At 43.0% G+C, this 24,163-nt stretch overlaps 1 protein-coding gene across 1 annotated transcript in view; it reads left to right on the forward strand.

The window, feature by feature from the left end:
* Positions 1 to 24,163, forward strand: part of Rnf111 (ring finger protein 111) — a 47,324-nt gene that overhangs the window by 18,635 nt on the left and 4,526 nt on the right. Inside the window, 6 exon segments of the mRNA XM_004662504.3 lie at positions 8,787 to 9,045; positions 11,297 to 11,645; positions 14,111 to 14,236; positions 15,850 to 15,976; positions 20,153 to 20,245; positions 22,304 to 22,399. Of these exon segments, the coding sequence (XP_004662561.3) occupies positions 8,787 to 9,045; positions 11,297 to 11,645; positions 14,111 to 14,236; positions 15,850 to 15,976; positions 20,153 to 20,245; positions 22,304 to 22,399 (1,050 nt within the window).

Consider the following 24,163-nt stretch of genomic DNA (forward strand, 5'->3'; position numbering starts at 1 on the left):
TCCTCTGTGCCACTCTAGAGCTCAGTGTGCTCCATTCATCTAGAAACAGCTCCTCAGATGCACACCTATTGTAAAGTTTCAACATGAGAGATTGAAATGACAGCAAGAAATTATAACTAAGTAAATTGGTTTGTAACTTGTAAAGGGGAACCAGTGTCAGATGCTGTTAGATTAGTGTGTCAGCATGCAGTGATGATGCTGAGAACAGCTTGCCAGTTTCAGGCTTTAAAAATTAAAAGCTGCTCTTTTTGGGGGAGAATTGTAATTTTGACATAATACGGAAGAAAGTCAAAAAGAACATTCCCACAGATTTCTCTCTGTATTCCTTAACCTTTCTTTCATAAAGCATTTGTTTCATCTCAGAATCTTGGTGGCTGTCCTTTTGGGTCTTACCAGTTAAAGAAATGGAGGAGGAGAGATGTTTCTTTAAAAACTCCATCTGTGCGTTCAAAGGTTCCTAGAGCCCATGCAAAGGCAGATACAGTGGGGGCACACATCTTCTTTTTTACAGGTAGGGTTTCACCTGTAGTCCAGGCTGACCTAGAATTCATTGTGTAGCCTCTGGGTGGCCTCAAACTCATGGTAATCCTCCTACTTCTGCATCCTGAGTGCTGGGATTAAAGGTGTGTGCCACCACGCCCGGCTGGGATACAGATCTTTAACCTCAGTGAGCCTGTGCCTGTGGAGGTACAGTTAGGAGAATTCCAAAGCCTGTGGGCCAGACAAGAGGAGGTGGAGAGTGACACCCAGCATGGTCTTCTTAACTTCCACGTGCATGCTATGGCCCATGTGCCCCAGTACATAGAACTACACACACATGCACCCGGAGGTATACTCTTTTCAGGAGGGAAATTGAAAGGATTTGGTATAAGGTTATTATTGTTATTTTTTCCCCCTGAGGTAGGGTCTCACTCTAGCCCAGGCTGACCTGGAAATTCACTCTCAAGTCTCAGGGTGGCCTCGAACTCATGGAGCTCCTCCTACCTCTGCCTCCCAAGTGCTGGGATTAAAGGCGTGTACCACCACGCCCGGCTATGGTACAAGGTTTTGATGACAGGTTTGGTTTTAGAAACAGTCTAAGGTGTTAATTTTCTGAATTGTTCTATGTCTTGGCACTGAGGTAGCATCAAAAAAAGCCACAGTGAGCTGGAGGAAGCCTTGCTATGGCAGGTGCCAGCCTTTTATTAGTTGGGTTGAAAGAGAAGCTAAGGAAGTACAGGAAGAACCCAGTGTGGTGGAGCCCACCTTTAACCCCAGCACTTGGGAGGAAGACTTGGACTATTGCTGGGAGTTCAAGACCACCCTGAGACTACATAGTAAGTTCCTGGCCAACTTGGGCTTGAGCAAGACCAGCAAGACAAACAAAACAACAACAACAACAACGGGCTGGAGAGATGGGTTAGGTGCTAAGGCGCTTGCTTGCAAACCCTGAGGGTCCAGGTTCAACTCCTCAGAACCCATACATGCCAGATGCAGCAGCTGATGCATAAGCACAAGGTAGCGTTCACATCTGCAGTAGTTTTGCAGTGGCTATGTCCCTGGCATCCCAATTCTGTGTCTCTCTTTCTCTCTCTCATAAATAAAAACAAAAAAATTCAAATTTAGCCTGGGACTACAGAGTGAGTTCCAGGTCAGCCTGGGCTAGAGTGAGACCCTACCTAAAAGCGGGGAGGCGGGGTGCACGGAGGACTGGAGGGATGGTATAGCGGTTAAGCATTTGACTGCAAAGCCAAATGACTCAGGTTCAGTACCCCAGGACCCACATAAGCCCGATGTACAAGGTGGCACATGTATGTGGATTTTTTTTTTTTTAGCAGCTGAAGGCCCTATCACACCCATTCTTTCTTTCTGTCTCTCTGCCTTTCTCTCTCTCTCTCAATTAAAGAAAACTGTACAGGAAGATGAGTAGGTGGCTCTGTCTGCCTACCACTTTGACTGAAGAGTCATTAAGAAGTCATTAAGAAGCAGGGTGGCCTGTGATTAAACTGGTAGACAACCCAGCTGGTTTAAGAGGTAGTTGTGTATTTCGACTGAATCAGTTAATCAGAGGTGTAATACCTTTCCCAGTTCTGGTTACTCTAAAGTATAACCTATTTATCCAGTTTTGAATAAGAAGTATTTGGATTACAAATAAAACCTAGGGCTGGAGGGATGGCTTAGCAAAGCCAGCGGACCCAGGTTTGATTCCCCCAGGACCCACGTTAGCAAGATGCACAAGGGGCGCATGCATCTGGAGTTCGTTTGCAGTGGCTGGAGGCTCTGACATGCCTATGCTTTCTCTCTGCTTCTCTCTATTTAAGTAAATAAATAAAAAACTTAGTAAGCTACCACACTGGAGTTAATGGTCTAGATAGTGAGCAGAGTGAGTTTTTTTAAAAAATTATGTTTATTTGTTTGTTTGACAGAGAAAGAGGGAGAGAGAGAATGAGTGTGCCAGGGTCTCCAGCCACTGCAAATGAACCCTAGATGTGTGCCCCCCTTGTGCATCTGGCTAATGTGGGTCTTGGGGACTTAAACTTGGATCCATTGGCTTTGCAGGCAAACACCTTAACAGCTAAGCTATCCCTCCAGCCCCAGAGTGAGGTTTTGAAGTAAATTTGAGGTTTTTGTAGACCAATGAGAGATTGGCCATGTCCTCATGAGGTAGTGTTATTTTGCTTCAAGAAGCTGAGGAAAAGCTGAAGCAGATGGCCAGGTTGAGGAGGCATGGCTGTGTAGGTGTCTGGGGATGCGCGTGAGCTTGCGCCGGATGGTGAAATGAGGCTGGCCAGAATGGCTGTAGCTGGCTGATTCTGTGGAGTGCAGGACCTTGATGGCTTACTCCTTTATACCTTCCCCACCCTAACCTTGTGTAACCCAGGCCAGTTCTGTTCTGGTGAACTATGTCCTCAGTGTCTCTGGAAAGTGCTGTTGATGACTGAACTTGGTCTTTGTTGAGATACTGATACTATACTCTGATCTCTAATTTCGTGTAAGGAGTAGGGAAGTAAGAATGGATTCGAGCTATTGAAATCAATTGGCAGTATTATTATTATATTCTTTTGGTTTTCTGAGGTAGGGTCTTGTGCTAGCTCAGGCTGGCTGACCTGGAACTTACTATGAGTCTCAAGGTGGCCTCAAACTCATGACAGTCCTCTTAACTCTGCTTGGGGGTGCTGGGATTAAAGGTGTCACCACACCTGCCCTGATTGGCAGTATTACTCTTTTTTCTTTCTTTCTTTTTTTGTAAATGTTTTATTTATTTGAGAGAGAGGAAGAAGCAGAGAGAAAGACAGAATGGACACACCAGAGCCTTCAGCCACTCAAATGAACTCCAGATGCATGTACCCCCTTGTGTGTCTGGCTTATGTGGGTCCTGGGGAATTGAACTGGCGTCCTTAGGTTTCACAGGCAAACACCTTAACCGCTAAGCCATTTCCCCAGGCAGTATTATTCTTGAACTTTACGTATATAGGCTATATACTTGACCATAGCCACCTATAGAAGAGCTCCTTCACATACTTTGACATGTAGAGCCTTTTAAAATTTTATTTCAATTATCCCTTTGAGTATGGAGCCCATTGAAAGTAGAAAGGCCACTATGTTCTCAGGACTGCTAGATCTCTGATAAATCATTGCCTTAGTTTTCTTTATCTCTTATTCCTTTAATTCCAGTGTTTGTGTATATAATTCTATATGCAACATTAAATCTTAATATTCATGCCCCTCCCCCAGTATCTGGCTATGTAGCCTTGAAGTTGTGATCTTCTTACCTTCACATCCCAAGTGCTCAAATGACAGGCTTGTTCTACCATCCCTGGCCCAATCTTTTTATTTCACTAGTTACATTTTGAAGACCACAGTTATGGTAAACCTAAGTCACAGATATGCATTTAAATTACTTTAATGAAAAAGCAATCCTTCACCATTAATGCCCATAATTATGAAAATTGTCAATAAAAACAAACAAAAAAAGCAATACTTTACCTTTATCCCCAGCACTCTGGAGGCAGATATAGGAGGATCACCGGTAGTTTAAGGCCAGCCTGAAGCTACTGAGTGAGTTCTAGGTCTGGCTGGATTAGAGTCAGACTTTACATTGCGGGGGAAAAAAAAACAATTCTTGTTTATTATCTACTCTACAGTATGATGAAAAGATGAAAGAATTCTACTTAGGATTTTTATTTTTTTGCTGTTTGTTTGTTTATTTATTTATTTATTTATTTATTGGTTTTTCAAGGTAGGGTTTCACTGTAGCCCAGGCCAATCTGGAATTCACTATGTAGTCTCAGGGTATCCTCAAACTCAGGGTGATCTTCCTATCTCTGAGTCCTGAGTGCTGGGATTGAAGGTGTGCACCACCATGCCTGTCCTGGGTGATTTTTCCTTTTAATATATTTTATTTATTTATTTGAGAGAGAGAGGGAAAGAGGAAGAGGGAGAGGGAGAGGGAGGGAGAGAATATGAATGAATATGGGAATATGGGAGTGCCAGGGCCTCCAGCCACTGTAAATGAACTCCAGATGCATGTTCCTCCTTGTACATCTGGCTTACATGGGTATTGGGGAATCGAACCAGGGTCCTTTAGCTTTGCAGGCAAACACCTTAACCACTAAGTCATCTTCTCCAGCCCGGCCTGGGTGACTTTATTTTTTTTAAGGTAGGGACTCTAGCCCAGATGGATCTGAAACTTGCTATGTAGTCTCAGGCTGTCTTTGAACTCACGGAAATCCTCATACCTCTGTCTCCCAAGGGATTAAAGGTGTACACCACCACACTAAGGAGAGAGGGAATGAATGAATGGGTGTGCTAGGCCCTCTAGCTGCTGTAAACATCAGACACATGTGCTACTTAGGGCATCTGGCTTTTAAGTGGTTACTGGGGAATCCAATTCGAGTTGTTAGGTTTAATCAGCAAGCACTGTTAACTACTGAGCCATCACTTCATCCCAGGATTTATTTATTATTATTTTTTTGAGGTAGGGTTTTTCTATAGTCCAGGCTGACCTAGAACTCATGGCAATCCTACCTCTGCCTCCTGAGTGCTAGGATTAAAGGCGTGCACCATGCCACTTGGCTTATACTTCTGTTTTTTGAGGTGGGGTCTCAGTTTAACCCAGACTGACCTGGAATTCACTATGTAAACTCAGAGTGGCTTGAATTTGTGGCTATTATCCTACTTCTGCCTCCCAAGTGCTTGGATTAAAGGTGTGCACCACCACACCTGGCCTACTTAGGACTTTTAGGGAAAAAAAAAAAATGGGTGGACTAGGGCCTCTAGCCACTGCAAGTGCACTCTAGATGCATGTGCCACCTTGTGCATCTGGCTTTACGTGGGTCCTGGGGTATCGATCCTAGGTCCTTTGGCTTTGTAGTCAAGTGCCTTTTAACTGCTAAGCCATCTCTAGCTGCCCCCTTTTTTTAAAGGTTTTTCGAAGTAGGATCTCATTCTAGTCCAGGCTGACCTAGTAGTAGTAGTAGTAGTCTCAGGGTGGCCTTGAACTCACAGCTATCCTCGTACCTCTGCCTCCCGAGTGCTGGGATTAAAGGTGTGCACTGCCGTGCCCTGCTCTCCTTAGGACTTCATTTTATTTTTTGTGAGGTAGGGTTTTTACTCTAGCCCAGGCTGACCTGGAATTCACTGTATAGTCGTAGGGTGGCCTTGAATCAGGATGATCCTCCTGCCTCTGCTTCCCGAATGCTGGGATTGAAGGTGAGCGTAACTATGGCTGGCTGCTTAGGACTTTTTTTTTGTTTTTTGGTTTTTCAAGGTAGGGTCTCACTCTAGCCACAGGCTGACCTGGAATTCACTATGGAGTCTCAGGATGCTCTCAAACTCACAGTGATCCTCCTACCTCTGCCTCCCAAGTGCTGGGATTAAAGGCGTGCACCACTACGCCTGGCCTGCTTAGGACTTTTGAATGGAGGTGAAGACAGGAGTTTTTAGTTTCATGGTCAGTGTAGTATGAAGTGAGATTCTCTCAGGACCATAAACCAAACAAAACATGTGGAGAAGATATAAGCTGTCCCTCAAATCTTTTTTTTTTTTTTCCTTTTCTTTTGATTTTTGTTTTTTTTTTTGTGGTAGGGTCTTGTTTTAGCTGATGTTTACCTGGGTTCACTATGTTATGTCAGGCTGGCCTGGAACTCATGGCAATTCTCCTACCCATGCCTCCTCTGAGTACTGCGAATAAAGGTGTGCCCTACCAAACCAGGTTCCCAAGTCATATTTCTAGTATTTTATTATTTTTATTTATCTTACAGAGAAATAGAGAGTGTGTGAAAAAGGAAGAGAATGGGCATGCCAGGGCCTCCAGCCATTGCAAATGAATTCCAGATGTATGCGCCACCTCGTGCATCTGACTTACATGGGTCCTGGGAAATCTAACATGAGTCCTTTGGCTTTTCAGATGAGCATCTTAACTGCTAAGATATCCTTCCAGCCTCCAAATCATATTTCTAATAAAAGGAAACAAATTCATGATTTAGCACAAATCTTGAGAGATTTTTGGTTTTTTAAAAAATAATGTAGGGGCTAGAGAGATGCCTTAGTGGTTAAGGTGTTTGCCTGCAAAGCCAAAGGACCCAGATTTGATTCCCCAGCACCCACGCAAGCCAGATGCACAGTGGGCGCATGCGCTCTCTGCTCTCTCTCTCTGCTTGCAAATAAAGAAATAAAAATAAACTATTAAAAAAATGTAGGGCTGGAGGGATGGCTTAGCTCCTAAAGTGTTTGCCTGCAAAGCCAAAGGACACAGGTTCGATTCCCCAGGACCTATGTTAGCCAGATCCACAAGGGGATGCATGCGTCTGGAGGCTCTGGCGTGCCCATTCATTCTCTCTCTCAAATAAAAATAAATAAATAAAATATTTAAAAATAATGTACTCTCTCTCTTTCAAAGAAATAAAAATAAAATAAATACTTAAAAGCCAGCCTGAGACCACATAGTGAATTGTAGGTCAGCCTGGGCTAGGGTGAGACCCTACCTCGAAGAACCAAAAAAAGAAAAGAAAGAAAGAAAGAAATTATTATTATTAAAATATTAAGGACATAAAGCAAATGACAAGTATGGAGATCTTATCCAGGACTCCCCAAATCATTCAAGGGATGTGATTACCATTCTCTGCCCTACTGCTTAATCCTGCATGGGGACAATTCTATGATCTTGGAGCAGTTGATTCAATTTCCTGACTTAGCAAGTGTTTTTTTCTTTATTTTATTTATGTATTTTAATATTTTTGTTATGAGAGAAACAGAGAGGCAGATAGAAAGAAAAAGAGAGAAGGGACGTGCCAGGCCTCTAGCCTCTTTAATGAACTCCAGACGCATGTGCTACCTTGTGCACCTGGCTTTATATGGGTACTGGGCAATCAGACCTGAGTTGTTAGGCTTTGCAGGCAAGCATCTTAACCTCTGAACCATCTCTCCAGCCCCAGCAAGTTTTTTTAGTAACTCTTGGCTCTATGACCATACTACTCTGAATAAACCCTATCTTATCTAACAAAAAAAATGTGAATTTGGGCTAGAGAGATGGCTTAGTAATTAAGTAAGGCATTTGTCTGCAAAGTTCAATTCCCCAGGACCCATGTAAGCCAGATGCATAAGGTTGTGCATGTGTCTGGAGTTTGTTTGCTGTGCCTGGAGGCCCTGGCATGCCCATTCTTCTCTCTGAATAAATAAAAATATTTTAAAAACATAATGTAAATTTGTTTGCATTATTAGGATTTAAATTGAATGTTTGTTGTAAGACTTTTATAAATTTTGGACAGTTTTTTTTTACCTAGAGTTTTTCAAAAGTGTGGTGATTACTTTCTTAAACATCCTTAATTTGGGTTGGACAGATGCCTTAGATGTTAGGGTACTTGCCTGTAGAACCAGAGGACCCTGGTTCAGTTCCTCAGTACTCACATAAAGCCGGATGCAGGAGGTGGAGCATGCATCTGGATTTCATTTGTAGTGCCCAGAGGCACTTCTGTGCCTATCTACCTACCCCCATCTACCTCTCTCTCAAATAAATAAAATTAAGATATCCTAAGTTGTTATTGACTTTTGAGGTACAGCAGTAAATATGTATCATTTGAAATCTGTTTGTCTCTTTCCTAGATATAGGTAATGTAAGATTAGATAAAATAATATGTTAAATGTTTGTCCATCTTGGTTGATCTTTTTAATTTATTTTTTATTTATTTGTAAGGAGAGAGAGAGAGAGAGAGAGAGAGAGAGAGGAGAGAGAGGCAGACACAGAATGGGCATGCCAGGGCCTCTAGCCACTGCAAATGAACTTCAGATGCATGTGCTCCTTGTGCATCTAGCTTACGTGGTTTCTGGAGAACCGAACCTGGGTTCTTTGGCTTTTGCAGACAAGCGCCCTTAACTGCTAAGCCATTTCTCTAGCCCCTGGTGATCTTTTCTTGTTTTGAGGGAAGCTCAGCAGTCTGACCTTTTGAATGGCGTGCAAGGGTCTTCAGCCACTGCAGCTCCAGAGGCATGTGCCACCTTGTGACGTGTGACCTTGTTCACTTGCCACATTGTGTTTTTGGCTTATGCGAGATCTGGGGAGTCAAATGTGGGTCTTTAGATGGTACAGGCAAGTGCCTCAACTGCTGAGCCATCTCTCTAGTCCTTATCTTGATTTTTAAAGTTTAGGTGAAAAATTTGAAATCCAAGCTTTACAATCTTTCTCTGTTTTATATGTCTCTATACTGAGCATGACCATTTTCTACTGCTTTTAAGGTTGATTTTTATCAGTTGCATTAGGAACCTCTCGAGAAGCTTAGAAAGATCAGCTTTGGCTCCTCTTTACACAGCAGGCACTGCCCGTGGATCTGAGCAACAGCGCTGTCAGAAGCCATGGAAATGGTGGTTTTCACGGAGCTTCTGCATTTGATCCCTGCTGCCCTGTTTCTTCTTCCCGAGCTGCCATCTTTGGCCATCAGGCTGCCGCCGCTGCCCCGAGCCAGCCCTTAGCACTAGAGGGTTATGGATCCAGCATGGTTGCGCAGCCCCAGCCGCAGCCTCCTCCGCAGCCCTCCCTCTCATCATGTCGGCACTACATGCCACCCCCGTGTGAGTATAAACTTCATGCATAAAGCTAGAGGCTGTGACAGACGGCAAGCTCCTCTGTGACGCTGCCTGTCATTAACCCTACTTGAGAGGCTGTAGTACTGAGCTACCCAGCTTGAGAGGGGCGTGGTCTTCTCATCAGTGATTATGAACTTGAGTGTGTGGTATGTGGAATGGAACCTTAGATTCTTAAGAACATGCCCTTTTCTTTTTTTTTTCTTTTTTTCTTTTTTTTCGAGGTAGAGTCTCACTCTAGCCCAGGCTGACCTGGAATTCACTGTGTAGTCTTAGTGGCCTTGAACTCATGGCAGTCCTCCTCCCTCTGCCTCCTGGGTGCTGGGATTAAAGGTTTGTGTCACCATGCGTGGTGTTTTGTTTATTTATTTGAGAGAAAGAGAATGGGCTTGCTAGGGCCTCCTGCCATTGCAAACAAACTCCAGATGCATGCACCCCCTTGTGCATCTGGCTAACATGGGCCTTGGGGAATTGAACCAGGGTCCTTTGGCTTTGCACGCAAATGCCTTAACTGCTGTGCCATTCTTCCAGCCCCGTTTTTTTTTTTTTTTTTTTCTTCTCTCCAACCAAATATTTATCTATTTGCAAGCAGTGAGAAGAAAGGTACAAGAGGTAATGGGCATCATCCCCTCCCTCCCTCCCTCCCTCCCTCCCTCCCTCCCTCCCTCCCTCCCTCCCTCCCTCCCCCCTCCCTCTCCCCCCCTTCCTCCCCTTGTCTCAAGCTCTAATAAATGAATAAAAATAAATTAGAGAAAATGCCCATTCTCTCTCTTTGCTTTTTTCTCTCACTGTCTCAAATATAAATAAATAAAATATTACTGGAGCCAGGCGTGGTGGCACACAACTTTAATCCCAGCACTTTTGGGAGACAGAGGTAGGAGGATCACCATGAGTTTGAGGCTACCCTGAGACTCCATAGTGAGTTTCAGGTCAGCCTGGCCTAGAGTGAAACCCTACTTTGAAAAATAAAAAATTTTTAACTACACCTTTTATGGGCTGGGATGCCAGCAGGGGTCAGTTTCCCAGTTCCCATGTCAAACCATATGCATAGTATGGTGCATGCATCTGGCGTTTGTTTGCAGTGGCAAGAGGCCCTGGTGCAGCTCTCTCTCCTCACAAATGAGTAAAACACACACACACACACACACACACACACACACACACACACACGCACACACGCACACTCTCTTTTAGAAAATTGCTTTTTACCAAAGGGGATAGTGCTCAAAATTGTAAACTTCAACATGTATTGCATTTCCTGATGGTTTCCTTTAGGTACATTCTAATAAGGCTCCTTAGGAAACCATGTTATAGACTATAACTGAGTTACAGTCTGATGTCACTGCTGAGCCATAGTGGCATCATGGTTGTCCTGCTAATGAAAGCTAGTCAATGACTGTAGCTCTACAGCAGACTAAGGCTGTTGCCTAGTGAGGTGGAATTTTTCCCTTGGGCAAAGATTGAAATAATGATATGTCCGGCATTAGATGCTTAGTTGCAATTCACTGGTTTTAAAAGAAAATTCAACTTGTGTTCTCAGATAGAATGGAGTGTGTACTGACCACACCCCTAGGTATAACTTTGATGGCTTTACAAGGTAAGCTGTAAGGGACTCAAGCCGTGGCCGGGTGTCCTAATTAACGTCTTTAATCCTGGCACTCGGAAAGCAGAGGAAGAATTGCAGTGGGCCAGCTTAGGCTACGGAATGAGTTTCATGTCAGACTGGGCTAGAGTGGAACCCTGCTTCAAAAAATAAACAACAGAAACAAAAAAAAAATGATTTGGAAAAATATTTACACTATTTTATAGCACAATGACACACATGCAAACTACTTGTAAATCAATAGTAAAATGGTGATTAACACAATAGGGAAAGAATACAAATAGATCATTCTGAGAAGAAATCTACACAGTTAGTGAATATTCATAGATTTACATTTTTCTTAAAAATTGGTAATTACGTAAGGGTACTAATGCAAACTTTTGTACTGTTCATTCTGTCAACCTTTCAGAAGGGGATATTGTTAACAGATCTGAATTTAAATTATTCTTTTGACACATATTTACTTATGAGTTTTATTGCCAGAGTTGGGGGTGTATGCATATACATGGCATGTATGTGAAATGGCATGAACAGTAGGAATAATGTGCATGGATGTTTATGTTATCTTGTTGTGTAGTACGTTGTTGCTGTGACTGAAGTAAAGTTGCCTGTACTGACGTACACGTCTTCTTACAGATGCTTCTTTGACAAGACCACTTCACCATCAAGCCTCCACTTGCCCTCACGCCCACGGGAACCCGCCTTCTCAGGCTCCGCCTCCGCCTCAAGTGGATTACGTCATTCCCCATCCTGTGCACGCCTTCCACTCTCAGATCTCTTCTCATGCACCGTCGCATCCTGTGGCTCCCCCACCCCCAACGCATTTAGGCAGTACAGCTGCCCCCATCCCTCAGCACCTTCCTCCTCCTCACCAGCCAATCTCACACCATATTCCAGCCCCGGCTCCTCCTGCCCAGAGGCTGCACCCACACGAAGTGATGCAGAGGATGGAGGTGCAGAGGAGGAGGATGATGCAGCACCCCACGTACGTGTCAGCCTTTTACTTTCTTCTTCTTATTTTTTTGAGGCAGGGTCTCCCTCCAACCCTGTCTGACTTGGACTCACTGTAGCCCAAACTGGCCCATAAATTCATGGCAGTCTTCCTGCCTCAGGCACGCATATGTTGGGATTAGCCTTAGGGTTGTAAAAAAATGTTTGTTTGTTTATTTATTTTGGTTTTTAAATGTAGGGTCTTACTCTAGCCCAAGCTGACCTGGAACTCACTCTCTAGTCTCAGGGTGGCCTCGAACTCACTGCAAACCTCCTACCTCTGCCTCTCAGGTGCTGGGATTAAAGGTGTGTGCCACCACACCTAGCTTTATTATTTATTTATTTATTTGAGAGGCAGAATGGGTGCGCCAGGACATCTAACCACTGCATACAAACTCCAGACACATGTGCCACCTTATGCATCTGGCTTATGTGGGCCCTGAGAAATTAAACCTGGGTCCTTTGGCTTGACAGGCAAGCACCATAAGTGCTAAGCCATCTCTCCAAGGCGCCCCCGCCCCTTTTTTGGGTAGGGTCTCACTCTAGTCCAGGCTGACCTGGAACTCATTCTGTAGTCCCAAGCTAGCCTTAACTTTTTGTTTTGTCTTTATTTTATGCTAGTTTCTTGATGTGTTTACATGTATTTTAAAAAATTATTATTATATTTATTGAGGGAAGTACAGAGCCAAGAAAAGGTACCCACATGCCTGGAGATCCCACATGTGGAGAGTAAGGGCCAGGTGCCCCCCCCAAGCTAGTCCCGGCAGCCCAGCCAAGGGAAAAACTCACCCACAGCTGGAAGTTCCCAAGTGGTCAGAGCTACATGTATCCTTTTGAATAGAACACAAAAGGTTACAAGCTTCTAAAAGTTGAGGTAGTGTTTACGCTTTATGTTTATATAGTTTCAGAACTTGGGAGGCTGGAGGAAGAGGAGTGGGAATTCCAGACAGCCTGGGCTATATAGCAATAAGGTCATAAAAACAGAATTTTCTTTTTTTTTTTTTTTCCCCAAGGTAGGGTCTCACTGTAGCCCAGACTGAACCTGGAATTCACTGTGTAGTTACAGGGTAGCCTCGAATTTATGGCAATTCTCCTATCTTTGCCTCCCAAATGCTGAGATTAAAGGCGTGCACCACTACGTCCTGCCAGAATATTCTTTTTTACATTGACATGGTTGAATGTTTTCATAAGAGTATAGCAAAATAGCTTCTGTTGTGTTTCTTTATATGTTTATGTGTAATAACTTGTTTGTACATAGAAACTTTTTGGGGGGTTTTAAGTGTCTATAGATTTCCGCCCCCGCCCCCCCCCACCCCCCCCCCCCGGAGGTAGGGTCTTGCTTTAGCCCAGGCTATTTAGTCTCAAGGTGGCCTTGAACTCATGATAGTCCAACTACCTCTTCCTCCTGTGACTGGGATTAAAGGCAAATGCCACCATGCCTGGATCAAGTTTTTTTGTTTTAATTTTTATTAGCATTTTCCATGATTATAAAAAAAAAAAATCCCATGTTAATCCCCCCCCACACACTTTCTCCTTTGAAATTCCATTCTCCATCATATTACCTCCCCATCACAATCATTGTACTTACATATATACAATATATATACATACATACAATGTTTTTGTTTTTTTGAGGTAGGGTCTCTATCCCAGGCTGACCTGTAATTTCCTATGAAGTCTCAGGCTATCCTTGAACTCCTGGTGATCTTCCTTTTTATTTTTATTATTTATTTATTTATTTATTTATTTTGGATTTTCAAGGTAGGGTCTCGCTCTGGTCCAGGCTGACCTGGACTATGTATTCTCAGGGCGGCCTTGAACTCGTCAGCGATTCTCCTACCTCTGCCTCCCAAGTGCTGGGATTAAAAGCGTGAGCCACCACCCCCAGCAGGTTCTTACAGTTTTATTTCCATTCAGTTCCCATTTTTTTCACAAGTAGAAATGCCAATAGTGGAAGGTTCCAAAGTCATGCTAAAATTGACTTTTTCTGGGTTGCTGTTTGAATTAGAATTGTTGGGATAAATGAGCAGTTAAGAGTTTGTGGAGAAGGTTATTATTGGGGCTGGAGGGATGGCTTAGAAGTTAAAGGGCTTGCCTGCAAAGCCAAAGGACCCATGTTTGATTCCCCAGGACCCACGTAAGCCAGATGCACAAGAGGGTGTATGCATCTGGAGTTCATTTGCAGTGGCTGGAGGCCCTGGTCTCCCCATTCTCTTACTCTCTCCCCCCTCTTTCTCTGTCAAATGAAAATATTTAAAAACAGGTTATTTCTTGGTTTATTAATGATTGTATAATGCTTATTACTTATTATATTGCTTACTTATTTCTGTAAATTAATTTTATATTAATGACTAATCTATAGATGTTTATATTATATTAACACTAGAATTTTTTTCTACATTAAGAAATAACCAATTATTCAATTATTTCCAGTGGTCTTTTTGTGTTCTGTGTTTCCAGGCGGGCACATGAACGCCCCCCACCTCATCCACATAGGATGCACCCGAACTATGGTCATGGCCATCACATTCATGTGCCTCAAACTATGTCGTCACATCCTCGACAGGCGCCAGAGAGATCTGCCTGGTTAGTATTCTGCTTGCCTTTTTTTTCTTTTTTAATATTTATTTTTTTGGGGGGATTTTCGAGGTGGGCTCTGGCTCAGGCTGACCTGGAATTCACTATGCAGTCTCAGGGAAGCCTTGAACTCACAGGATCCTCCTACCTCTGCCTCCTGAGTGCTGGGATTGAAGGTGTTTTTTGCTACCACACCTGAATATTTTATTGTTATTTATTTATTAGAGAGAGGGGGGAGGAAGGAGGGAGCGAGGGAAGAGGAATGGGTGCACCAGGGCCTCTAGCCATTGCAAACAAACTCCAGATGCATGCACCACCTGTGCAACTGGCTTTCTGTGTGTCCTGGGGAATCGAACGTGGGTTCTTTAGCTTTGTAGGCAAGCACCTTAACTACTAAACCATCTGTCCAGCCCCTGCTTGTCTCCTAGCCAGTGCTCAGCAGCACTGTGGGAACAAATCCTCTGTAGCAGGGTAGAAAGGTAGTGTGGGAAACCAAAACTATCTCCTTGGGTCTGAGTTTCCTTGACTCATTGACTCTGGAGGGTTGAGCCTTGGGAAGAAAATGCTACAATCTTGAGTTGTGGTGTAGGGAAATTCATTCCTCAAGTGGAGTAGAGCCTTTTGGTTTTATTGTTTTAAAATTATTTCATGATTGCCATGTGTGGTGGCATGTCTGTAATCCTAGCACTCGGGAGGCAGGGGTAGGAGGATCGCTGTGAGTTTGAGGCTACCTTGAGACTACATAGTGAATTCTAGGTCAGCCTGGGGTAGAGTGAAACCCTACCTCAAAAATAAAAGCAAAACAAAAAAAAATCATGTTTAATTGTCAAATACAACTTGTATATATTGGGTAATATATGCTGTTTTGATACATGTATGCATTGTGGGACAATTAACATCCTTTTTTTTTTTTGAGGTAGGTTCTTGATATAGCTCTGCCTTACCTGGAAGAATTGATTAATTGAGTGTGATGACTTTGATATATGTACCAAATTTACTCTTCCTAAAATTTTGTTTTCCTTTATTTTTTGTCAAGAACCCAGAGACAACATCCAACAAACAAAAGTCATGGAGCCTTTATAACATTCAGATAATCCAAAAAAATATAAACTGCTGTGTGTGCTCCATGAGTGGAAGAGACTTTAGGAAGCTGTTCATATGTCCCTCTCCTGTGAGATGTGAAGTTAAATGATTTTATCCTTAAGATCACAAAATTGGGATTTTTTTGTTGTTGTTTTTGAAAGAAACACTTTTATTTATTATTTATCTCCAAATAGAGAAAGGTGACAGGACCTTCTGCCACTTCAGATAAATTCCAGAAAAGCGCACCGTTTTTTTGCATCCGGCTTTATCTGGGAACTGGAACATCGAACATGGGCTGTCAGGCCTTGCGTGTGCTGTTAACCACTGAGCCAGTTTTCCAGCCCCCAAACTGATATTTTTAAACTTTAATTTCTGAAGTAAATTTAGAATTAGCAAGCTTTATGGGGTGGGGGTCCTCAGCTTTGTAAGTTAAGAAATTTCATATTATTTTGGATATATTAACATACTGTCCTATTTCTGTTGGTAATTAGGAGGCTAGAAGAAAGACATTCAGTTGAAGTGTTCTCTTCCTTTCTCAGGGAGCTGGGAATTGAAGCTGGAGTGACTGCTGCTACTTACACCCCTGGGGCACTGCACCCTCACTTGGCCCATTACCACGCCCCTCCTCGACTCCATCACTTACAGCTTGGCGCTCTTCCTTTGATGGTAGGTGGAAAGGCTTCAAGACTCTTGACATTGTTCTTCTAAAAGTCATGCTCTGTTTTCTACATAAAATATCTTTTTTCCTTTTGAAAATGAAATACCTTTTTGTTTAGTTTTTTCGAAGTAGGGTCTCGCTCTCCAGCCCAGGTGGACCTGTAATTTACAATGTAGTCTAAGGGTGGCCTCAGAGTCAAGGAGATCCACCTGCCTCTGCCTGTGGAGTACTTGGATTAAAGGTGTGTGCCAGTATACCCAGCTTGGAATATCTGTTTGATAAAATATTTTTATTATTTGCAAGATTAGAGAAAGCGAGAATGGGTACATCAGGGCCTCTTGCCACTGCACATGAACTCCAGATGCATGCACCACCTGGTGCATCTGTAAGAGTGTAGCAAGCCAGGTTTGATGGTACTATGAGTTCAAGGCCAACCTTAGACCACATAATGAGTTTTCTAGGTCATACTGGGCTAGTGAGACCCTACCTCAAAAGCCAGATGATATGGGAGTACTAGAGAGATGTTTGGTGGCACTTTCTTGCAAAGCTCCCTGGCTTGGGTTTAGTTCCCAGTTACCTTCATCAAACCAGACATTTAAGGTGATGCATGTCTAGATTCTTTATGCAGTTGCAGGATCTCTCTCTCTGTGAAATAAAAATAGTTTTCAAAAGAAGGTATTAGATACTTTAAAATCTGGGTTTATAATGTGCATTATACAATATGCTCTGTACAAAATAGCAAACTGGGACTTTTTGTTTTGTTTTGTTTTTCAAGGTAGGATCTTGCTCTAGCCCAGGCTGACCTGGAATTCATGTAGTTTCAGGCTGGCCCCGAACTCAAGGCAATCCTCCTACCTCTGGGATTAAAGGCGTGCGCCACCATGCCTGGCTAAGTGGCACTTTTTGTATGCTAAGACAATCATATCTATTGTTCCTCAAGTAGAATTGGTCCTCTCTGAAGCATTCTACTTCTGATTTGAACACATGCAAATTTTGCTAACTTAAAGCTGCTATAAATTAAAACTGAGCAAACATTTATTGACTTTATTCTTTGTAATTTGTGCTAAGTATAGACGTGGGACAGAGAGGGGAGTGTTTGTCTTGTGGACCCAGGCATAGCCGAGGTTCAGCGAAGCCTCAGGCCCATCGTCATCGGCGGCTTCCCGTGCCTGGATGGCTGCAGCATGCAAGGAGCTGGCACAGCACGAGGTGCCTTGCAACTTGGCACTGTGGGAGTCCAGATCTGCCGGGTGAGGGGCTTGGTGGCCAAGCAGTTGACCAGCGTTCATGAAGCCTGTGCTCAGCCCCCAGTGCCACCATCAAAGCTAGACAGACAGCTCTGTTATGTTGATAGCCAACATAAAGTAGTGAAATGAAGTTAAGCTCCTCTGCCAAGATGCTGGGTCCATAAAAGGAGAAAATGCTTTGATTATATTTGTCCTCTTAGAGTGGATTAATCTGTGTGTAGTTAAAAAGACCTGTCTTGAAGCCGGGCGTGGTGGCGCACACCTTTAATCCCAACACTCTGGGAGGTAGAGGTAGGAAGATAGCTGTGCGTTCGAGGCCACCCTGAGACTACATAGTGAATTCCAGGTCAGCCTGGGCTAGAGCAATACCTTACCTCAACACCCCCATCCTCCCCCCCAAAAAGACCCGTCTTCCTCATTTGCATTCAGTAGTTCTAGAAATAGAAGGAAACTCATTTAGATATTGAATTAGAAGGAAATGTTGACTGATGCCTGAAAAAAGCATCAGCACTTAGCATGACTGCTCACAGTAGTAATACTTAGCATGTTTCCCAGACTTCTAGTCTGGATTTAAAGATGTACTGCTCTTGCTTTCGTGGTGGTGTTTGTGCCTTTAGTCCTAGCACGCAGGAGGCAGAGGTAGGAGGATCATTGAGTTTGAGGCTGGCCTGTGGTTTCAGAGTGAGTCCTATTTTAGCCTGGGCTAGAGTGAGACCCTGCCTTGGAAAAATGAACAGATTAAAAAATGTAATGCCTTTTGCTGTGTTGGAGAATATTGGTTGGTTTAGTGAAGGAGTTAGGTAAGGTAGGTTTTAGACATACTGAATTGAATTTGTCAAGATTATTTGAATGTCCCATAACGTTTGTTGATGGCCCTGGGCTGACAATACGTTTGAGACATGGCAGTTTACCATAGAGAAACCTGTAAATGACTGAGGATGAAGAGAGTGATGGTTTGATACTGTACTTCAGTCAAATGCTTAGGAGAACTGGCCGAGAAACAAAATGAGAACATTGTTTTAAATTACTGTGGTCAGTGGTGTCTCACCGCCACACAGAAGGCTAGAGCTTGCAGTGTGCTCCTCGTCTGCCATGAATGGGGTCTGTTGGCTTTTCTTAGCCTGGCTCACTAATGGTGGGAAGTGGAGATACGGGACACTTTGCCTCCTCATTCTTTCCCTCTTGCCTTTTTTTGTGGCTGAGTTGCAGAGTTCCTTTGTGCTTTTACACAAGTGCTCTGCTACTCACCCACACTATAGAAAATTTGAGGACAGTAAAAAGAGACTACTTATTTTGTAGCTGGTTTTTTTAAAAATTTTGTTTGTTTATTTATTTGAGAGTGACAGAAAGAGGCAGGGGGGGGAGGGAGGGAGGGAATGGGTATGCCAGGGCCACCAGCCACTGCAAACGAACTCCAGATGCATGCGCCCCTTTGTGCATCTGGCTAACGTGGGTCCTGAGGAATCAAGCCTTGAACCTGGGTCCTTAGGCTGCACAGGCAAGCACTTAACCGCTAAGCCACCTCTCCAGCCCTGTAGCTAGGTTTTGAAAGGAAATTGAGAAATAGGATTAGCATTAATTTCAAAATTAAGTTTTGGAAAAATAAGAAAATTTTAGGTTTAAGGCAGAAAGCTACAAAGAGAGAAACTTTAAAGAAACAGGTGGGGGGAGTCAGTTACGTAGGAACTAGAGTAGGGAAAAGAAACTTGTAGCAGTGGTGACGACTACGTTTGGATAGAAGGTGGATGTCATCCTCAGATGGTAGAACAAGGAGACTGAGGAGGGAGCTTCGGAGAAGTGATGACTTGGAAGGTTCAGAGGGCTTAGTGGTCCAGTTGTGTTACTTGCTAAGCCTAAAGACCCAGGTTCCATCCCCCAGTACCCACGCAAGGCAGATGCACAAGATGGCGCTTATATCTGGAGTGTACAGTGGCTGAAGGCCTTGGTGCACCCATTCTCTTTCTCATTCTCTTTCTCTCTCTCAAATAAATAAAATATAATAAAATTAGAAGTTTTGGAGGAGGAATTCCTTCCTGATTGTCTTGGAAATCTCTAGGTTGAGTTGTGTGTTTAGGACTGATCTTGAAGGAAAGTTGCAGATAAAGTTATTTTAAAAATATTTTTATTTATTTATTTGCAAGCAGAGGAGAGAGAGAGAGAAAGAATGGGTGAGTCAAGGCCTTCAGCCACTGCCAAGGAACTCCAGATGCATGTGTCACTCTCTGCATCTGACTTTTGTATGGATACTGGGGACTCAGATCCGGGTTGTTAGGCTTTGCAGGCTGGAGCCTTAACCGCCGAGCCATCTCTCTAGCCCACAGACAATTTAAGTAGGTCATTTGAAGGTTAAGTTTCTGCTGATTTGCTTACTTACTTGTTTGTTTGTTTATTGTTTTTTTTCAAGGTACGTTCTCACACTAACCCATGCTGACCTGGAATTCACTATGTAGTCTCAGGGTGGCCTTGAACCCATGGTGATCCCCCTTCCTCTGCCTCCCGAGTACTGGGATTAAAGGCTTGCGCCACTATCCCTGGCTCATTAATTTTTTATTTATTTGAGAAGGAAAGAGAGACTGAATATGGGCACACCATGGCCTCCAGCCACTGTAAACAAACTCCAGACATGCACCACCTTGTGTATCTGGCTTATGTGTCCTGGGGAATTGAACCTGGCTCCTGTGGCTTTGCAGGCAAACGCCTTAACCACTAAGCCATCTCCCCAGCCCATGACCATATTTCAAGAGACAAGAGATAATATTTAAAAGAAGCCTAACCCTGATGCAGAATGCATAGTGGGGTGTGTGTGTGTGTGTGTGTGTGTGTGTGTGTAGCTGAATTTTATAAGTTGAATGGAGAGCTAGGGTGTCTGAAATCATTTAATACTAGTAGAAAACACATCTTGGTAAATTTATCTTCTATCTCTTGTATTAAAAATAGGTTCCTGACATGGCTGGTTACCCTCACATCCGTTACATTTCATCAGGACTGGATGGGACATCATTCAGAGGGCCTTTCAGGGGAAATTTTGAGGTATGTAAGAAAATAGATGAATATTTGCCAAGGTATCTCCAGTGTAGAGTGAGTTTATACTGTGTGTGTGTTTTTCCAAGGTAGGGTTTCACTTTAGTCCAGGCTGTCCTGGAATTCACTCTGCATTTTCAGGGTGGCCTTAAACTCACAGTGATCTTCCTACCTCTGCCTCCTGAGTGCTGGGATTAAAGGTGCCACCACACCCAGCTTTATAGTGTATTTATATATATACACACTGCTCATATGCACTGGTATATGACTGCTGCTGTGGCAGGGCATAAGAAAGCAATAAAATGTGTGACTTTCTGAGGTTGCTTCGGGGGTAAGTTTTTTTATTTTACTTATTTATTTTGAGAGAGAAAGAGGCAGATTGACAGAATGGGTGCAACAGGGTCTCCAGCCATTGAAAACCCCTCAAGTTCATGTGCCACCTTGTGCCTCTGGTTTACTTGGGTACCTGGGTCTTTTGGATTGCCTTAATCACTAAGCCATCTCTCCAGCTCGTTTTTTAAAAGTTTTTTTTTTTTTTTCAAGTTATGGTCTTACTCTAGCCCAGGCTGACCTGGATCTCACTCTGTAGTCCCAGGATGGCCTCAAACTTAAAGATATCATCCTTTCTCTGCCTCTTGAGCAATGGGATTAAAAATGTGCATTTTATTAATCTTTAAAAAAATTTCATTTGTGTGAGAGAGAATGTGTACATCAGGACCTATTGCTACTGCAAACAAACTCCAGACACACATGCCACTATATACATCTGGTTTTATGTGGCAACTGGGGAATTGAACTCAGATCATTAAGCTTTGCAGTCAGGTGCCTTAACCAGTGAGCCATCTCTCCAAACCCCTTTAATACTTTTATTTATTTTTTAAACTTAAAAAAAATGTTTTATTAATTTGAGAGAGAGAGGCAGATATAGAGAGAATGGTTATGTCAGGGCCCCTAGCCACTGCAACCACACACATGTGCCACCTTAAGCATCTTGTCTTATGTGGAACTGGGGAATTGAACCTTTGTCCTTGGGCTTTGCAAACAAGCGCCTTAACACTAAGCCATCTGTCCAGCCCCTTAATGCTTTTGACTTTGCTTTATTTGTATAGAAACATTGCTGAGGAAAAGGAACCTAAGTAATACACTATGTAGCTAGTGTCTTGTCATCTGAATTTTTAGTAAGAATATTGAATTGAACATTACTTAAAGTTAGTTTGTTCTGGGTGTGGTGGTACATACCTTTAATCCCAGGAGTCAGCAGGCAGAGATAGGAGAATTGCAGTGAGTTCGAGGCTACCCTGAGACTACATTGTGAATTCTAGGTCAGCCTGGGCTAGAGTGAGACCCTACCTGGAAGAAAAAAATAATGTATTTCTTCATGTCAGGTTGGAATGATTGTTAGTGTAACTTAGAACTATTCATGTTTGTTTCCCAAATGTAATGGAAGGATTAAATCCCTTGGGCTAGAGGGATAGCTTAGTGGTTAAGGTGTTTGCCTATAAAGCCAAAGGACCCAGATTTGATTCCCTGGGACCCACATTAGCCAGATGCACAAGGGGGCACTTGTTTCTAGAGTTTGTTTGCAGTGGCTGGAGGCCCTGGCATGCTCATTCTCTTTCTCTCTCTCTGTCAAATAAATAAATAAATAAATAAATAAATAAATAAATAAATAAATTTAAAAATCCTACACTTTCATGAACATACAGACTTCATAATACCTACCATATGGTAACATTGATTTTTGGCTTTTCAAGGTAGAGTCTTACTGTAGCTCAGGCTGACCTAGAATTCACTGTGTAGTCTCAGGGTGGGTAACATTGTTTTCTATCGTGAGAAGGACACTGCAATGCCATGTCAGTCGGCCAAGAAAGAGATTATAAACAGCCATTTATCTTACCATGTTACTGCATAAGAAAAATGATAGAAAGTATTTACCTTTCTTTATGTAGGTATGTATTGAACATTGTGCTTATAGTGTAGGTTTCTAAATACTTGGGATTGTGGCTTTTGCAGCTGGGGAAGGGATGAGCATCCTGGCCTCTCACATTGGTTGTTCTTCCCTCTCAGGAACTGATTCACTTGGAGGAAAGGTTAGGAAATGTCAATCGTGGCGCGTCCCAGGGAACAATTGAAAGATGTACATATCCACACAAATACAAAAAGGTGAGTTTTATTCCTTGCTCCTTCAGCTTGTTGTTGAAGTAGAGAACATTTAGTGTGCAATGACCTATGACTTTCAGTTGTTGACCCAATACAGACACACTTAGAACAGCATTGGACACTAAAATAGACACAGAAGTTGGCCGTGGTGGCGCACACCTTTAATCTCAGCACTTAGGAAGCAGTGGTAGGAGGATCCTTGTGAGTTTGAGGCCCAGAGACTACATAGTGAATTCCAGATCGGCCTGGGCTAGAGTGAGATCCTACTTTGAACCACACTCTCCCCAAAAATAAATTATGATAAATAAAAATAAAAATATACTCAGAAACTTCTTATCCTGTGAGCCAAGTCTTCATCATCATCATCATTATTATTATTGTTATTGTTATTATTATTATTATTTTATTTTTGTTTTTTTCATTTTATTGAGGTAGGTCTCACTCTAGCCCAGGCTGACCGGGAATTCACCATGTACTCTCATAGTAGACTCGAACTCACGGTGATTTGCGTACCTCTGCCTCCCAAGTCCTGGAATTAAAGGCTTCCAGCCCTATTTTTGTACATTCTAATAATATGCATGAGGATATGTTATTTATTCTATATCCACATGCAGATTTTTTGAGATCCCTCCTCCCCAAGGTAGGGTTTCACTGTAGTGCATGCTGACCTGGAATTCACTATGTAGTCTCAGGTAGCCTCGAATTCGCAGTGATCTTCCCTCTGCCTCCCAAATGCTGGGATTAAAGGTATGCGCCACCACACCTGGCTTTTCTGAGAATTTCGAAAAATGTTTTATTTATTTGAGAGTTAGAGGGGTAGGAGGGAAGGAGGGAGAGAGACCGGGAGTGAGGGGGTGAGAAGTAGATAAGAAAGAATGGAAGCTGGGCATGGTGGCATACACTTTTAATCCCAGCACTGAGGAGGCACAGGAGGATTGTTGTGAGTTCAAGGCCACGTTGAGACTACATAGTGAATTCCAGGTCAGCCTGGGCTAGAGTGAGACCCTGCCTCGCAAAACCAAAAAAAAAAAAAAAAAAAAAAAAAAGAAAGACAAAAACAAAACAAAACTTAAGGGCTGGAGAGATGGGTTAGCAGTTAAGGCGTTTGTCTACAAAGCCAAAAGACCCAGGTTTGATCCCTAGGACCCACATAAGCCAGTTAGTTGCCCAAAGGGTCATCTGGAGTTCGTTTGCAGTGGCTGGAGCCCTGGCGCACCTTTTCTGTCTGCCTCTCCCTCTCTTTCTGTCAAATAAATAAATAAATAAAATAAAAAATAATAAAAAGAATGGATGTATCAGGGCCTCCATCCATTGTAATGAACTCCAGATGCATGCGGCATTCTTTGGTACTGGGGAATTGAACCTGGGTCCTTAGGTCTTACAGGCAAGTGCCTTAACTGCTAAGCTGTCTAGCCCTTATTGGGAATTTTAAAAATATGTATTTATTTTAGTTATTTTAAAAAGATTAAGAAGCAGATAAAGAGAAAGGGTGTGCCAGAGTCTTCAGCCACTGCAGCTGAACTCCAGAAGCATACAACAAGCGCCTCAATCTGTAAGCCATCCCTCCAGCCCTGCATTGGTAATTTTAATACTGGAACAAGCTGGGCATGGTGGTGCATGCCTATAATCCCAGCACTCAGGAGGCGGTGGTAGGAGGATTGGAGTTCTGTGAGTTTGTGGCTACTTTGAGATTGCATAGTGAATTCTAGGTCAGCCTGGGGTAGAGCAAGACTGTTACCTCAAAGAAACAAAACAAAACAAAAAAAG

Source organism: Jaculus jaculus, chromosome 10 (genome assembly GCF_020740685.1).
Source record: "Jaculus jaculus isolate mJacJac1 chromosome 10, mJacJac1.mat.Y.cur, whole genome shotgun sequence".
NCBI classification, from domain to species: Eukaryota; Metazoa; Chordata; class Mammalia; order Rodentia; family Dipodidae; genus Jaculus; species Jaculus jaculus.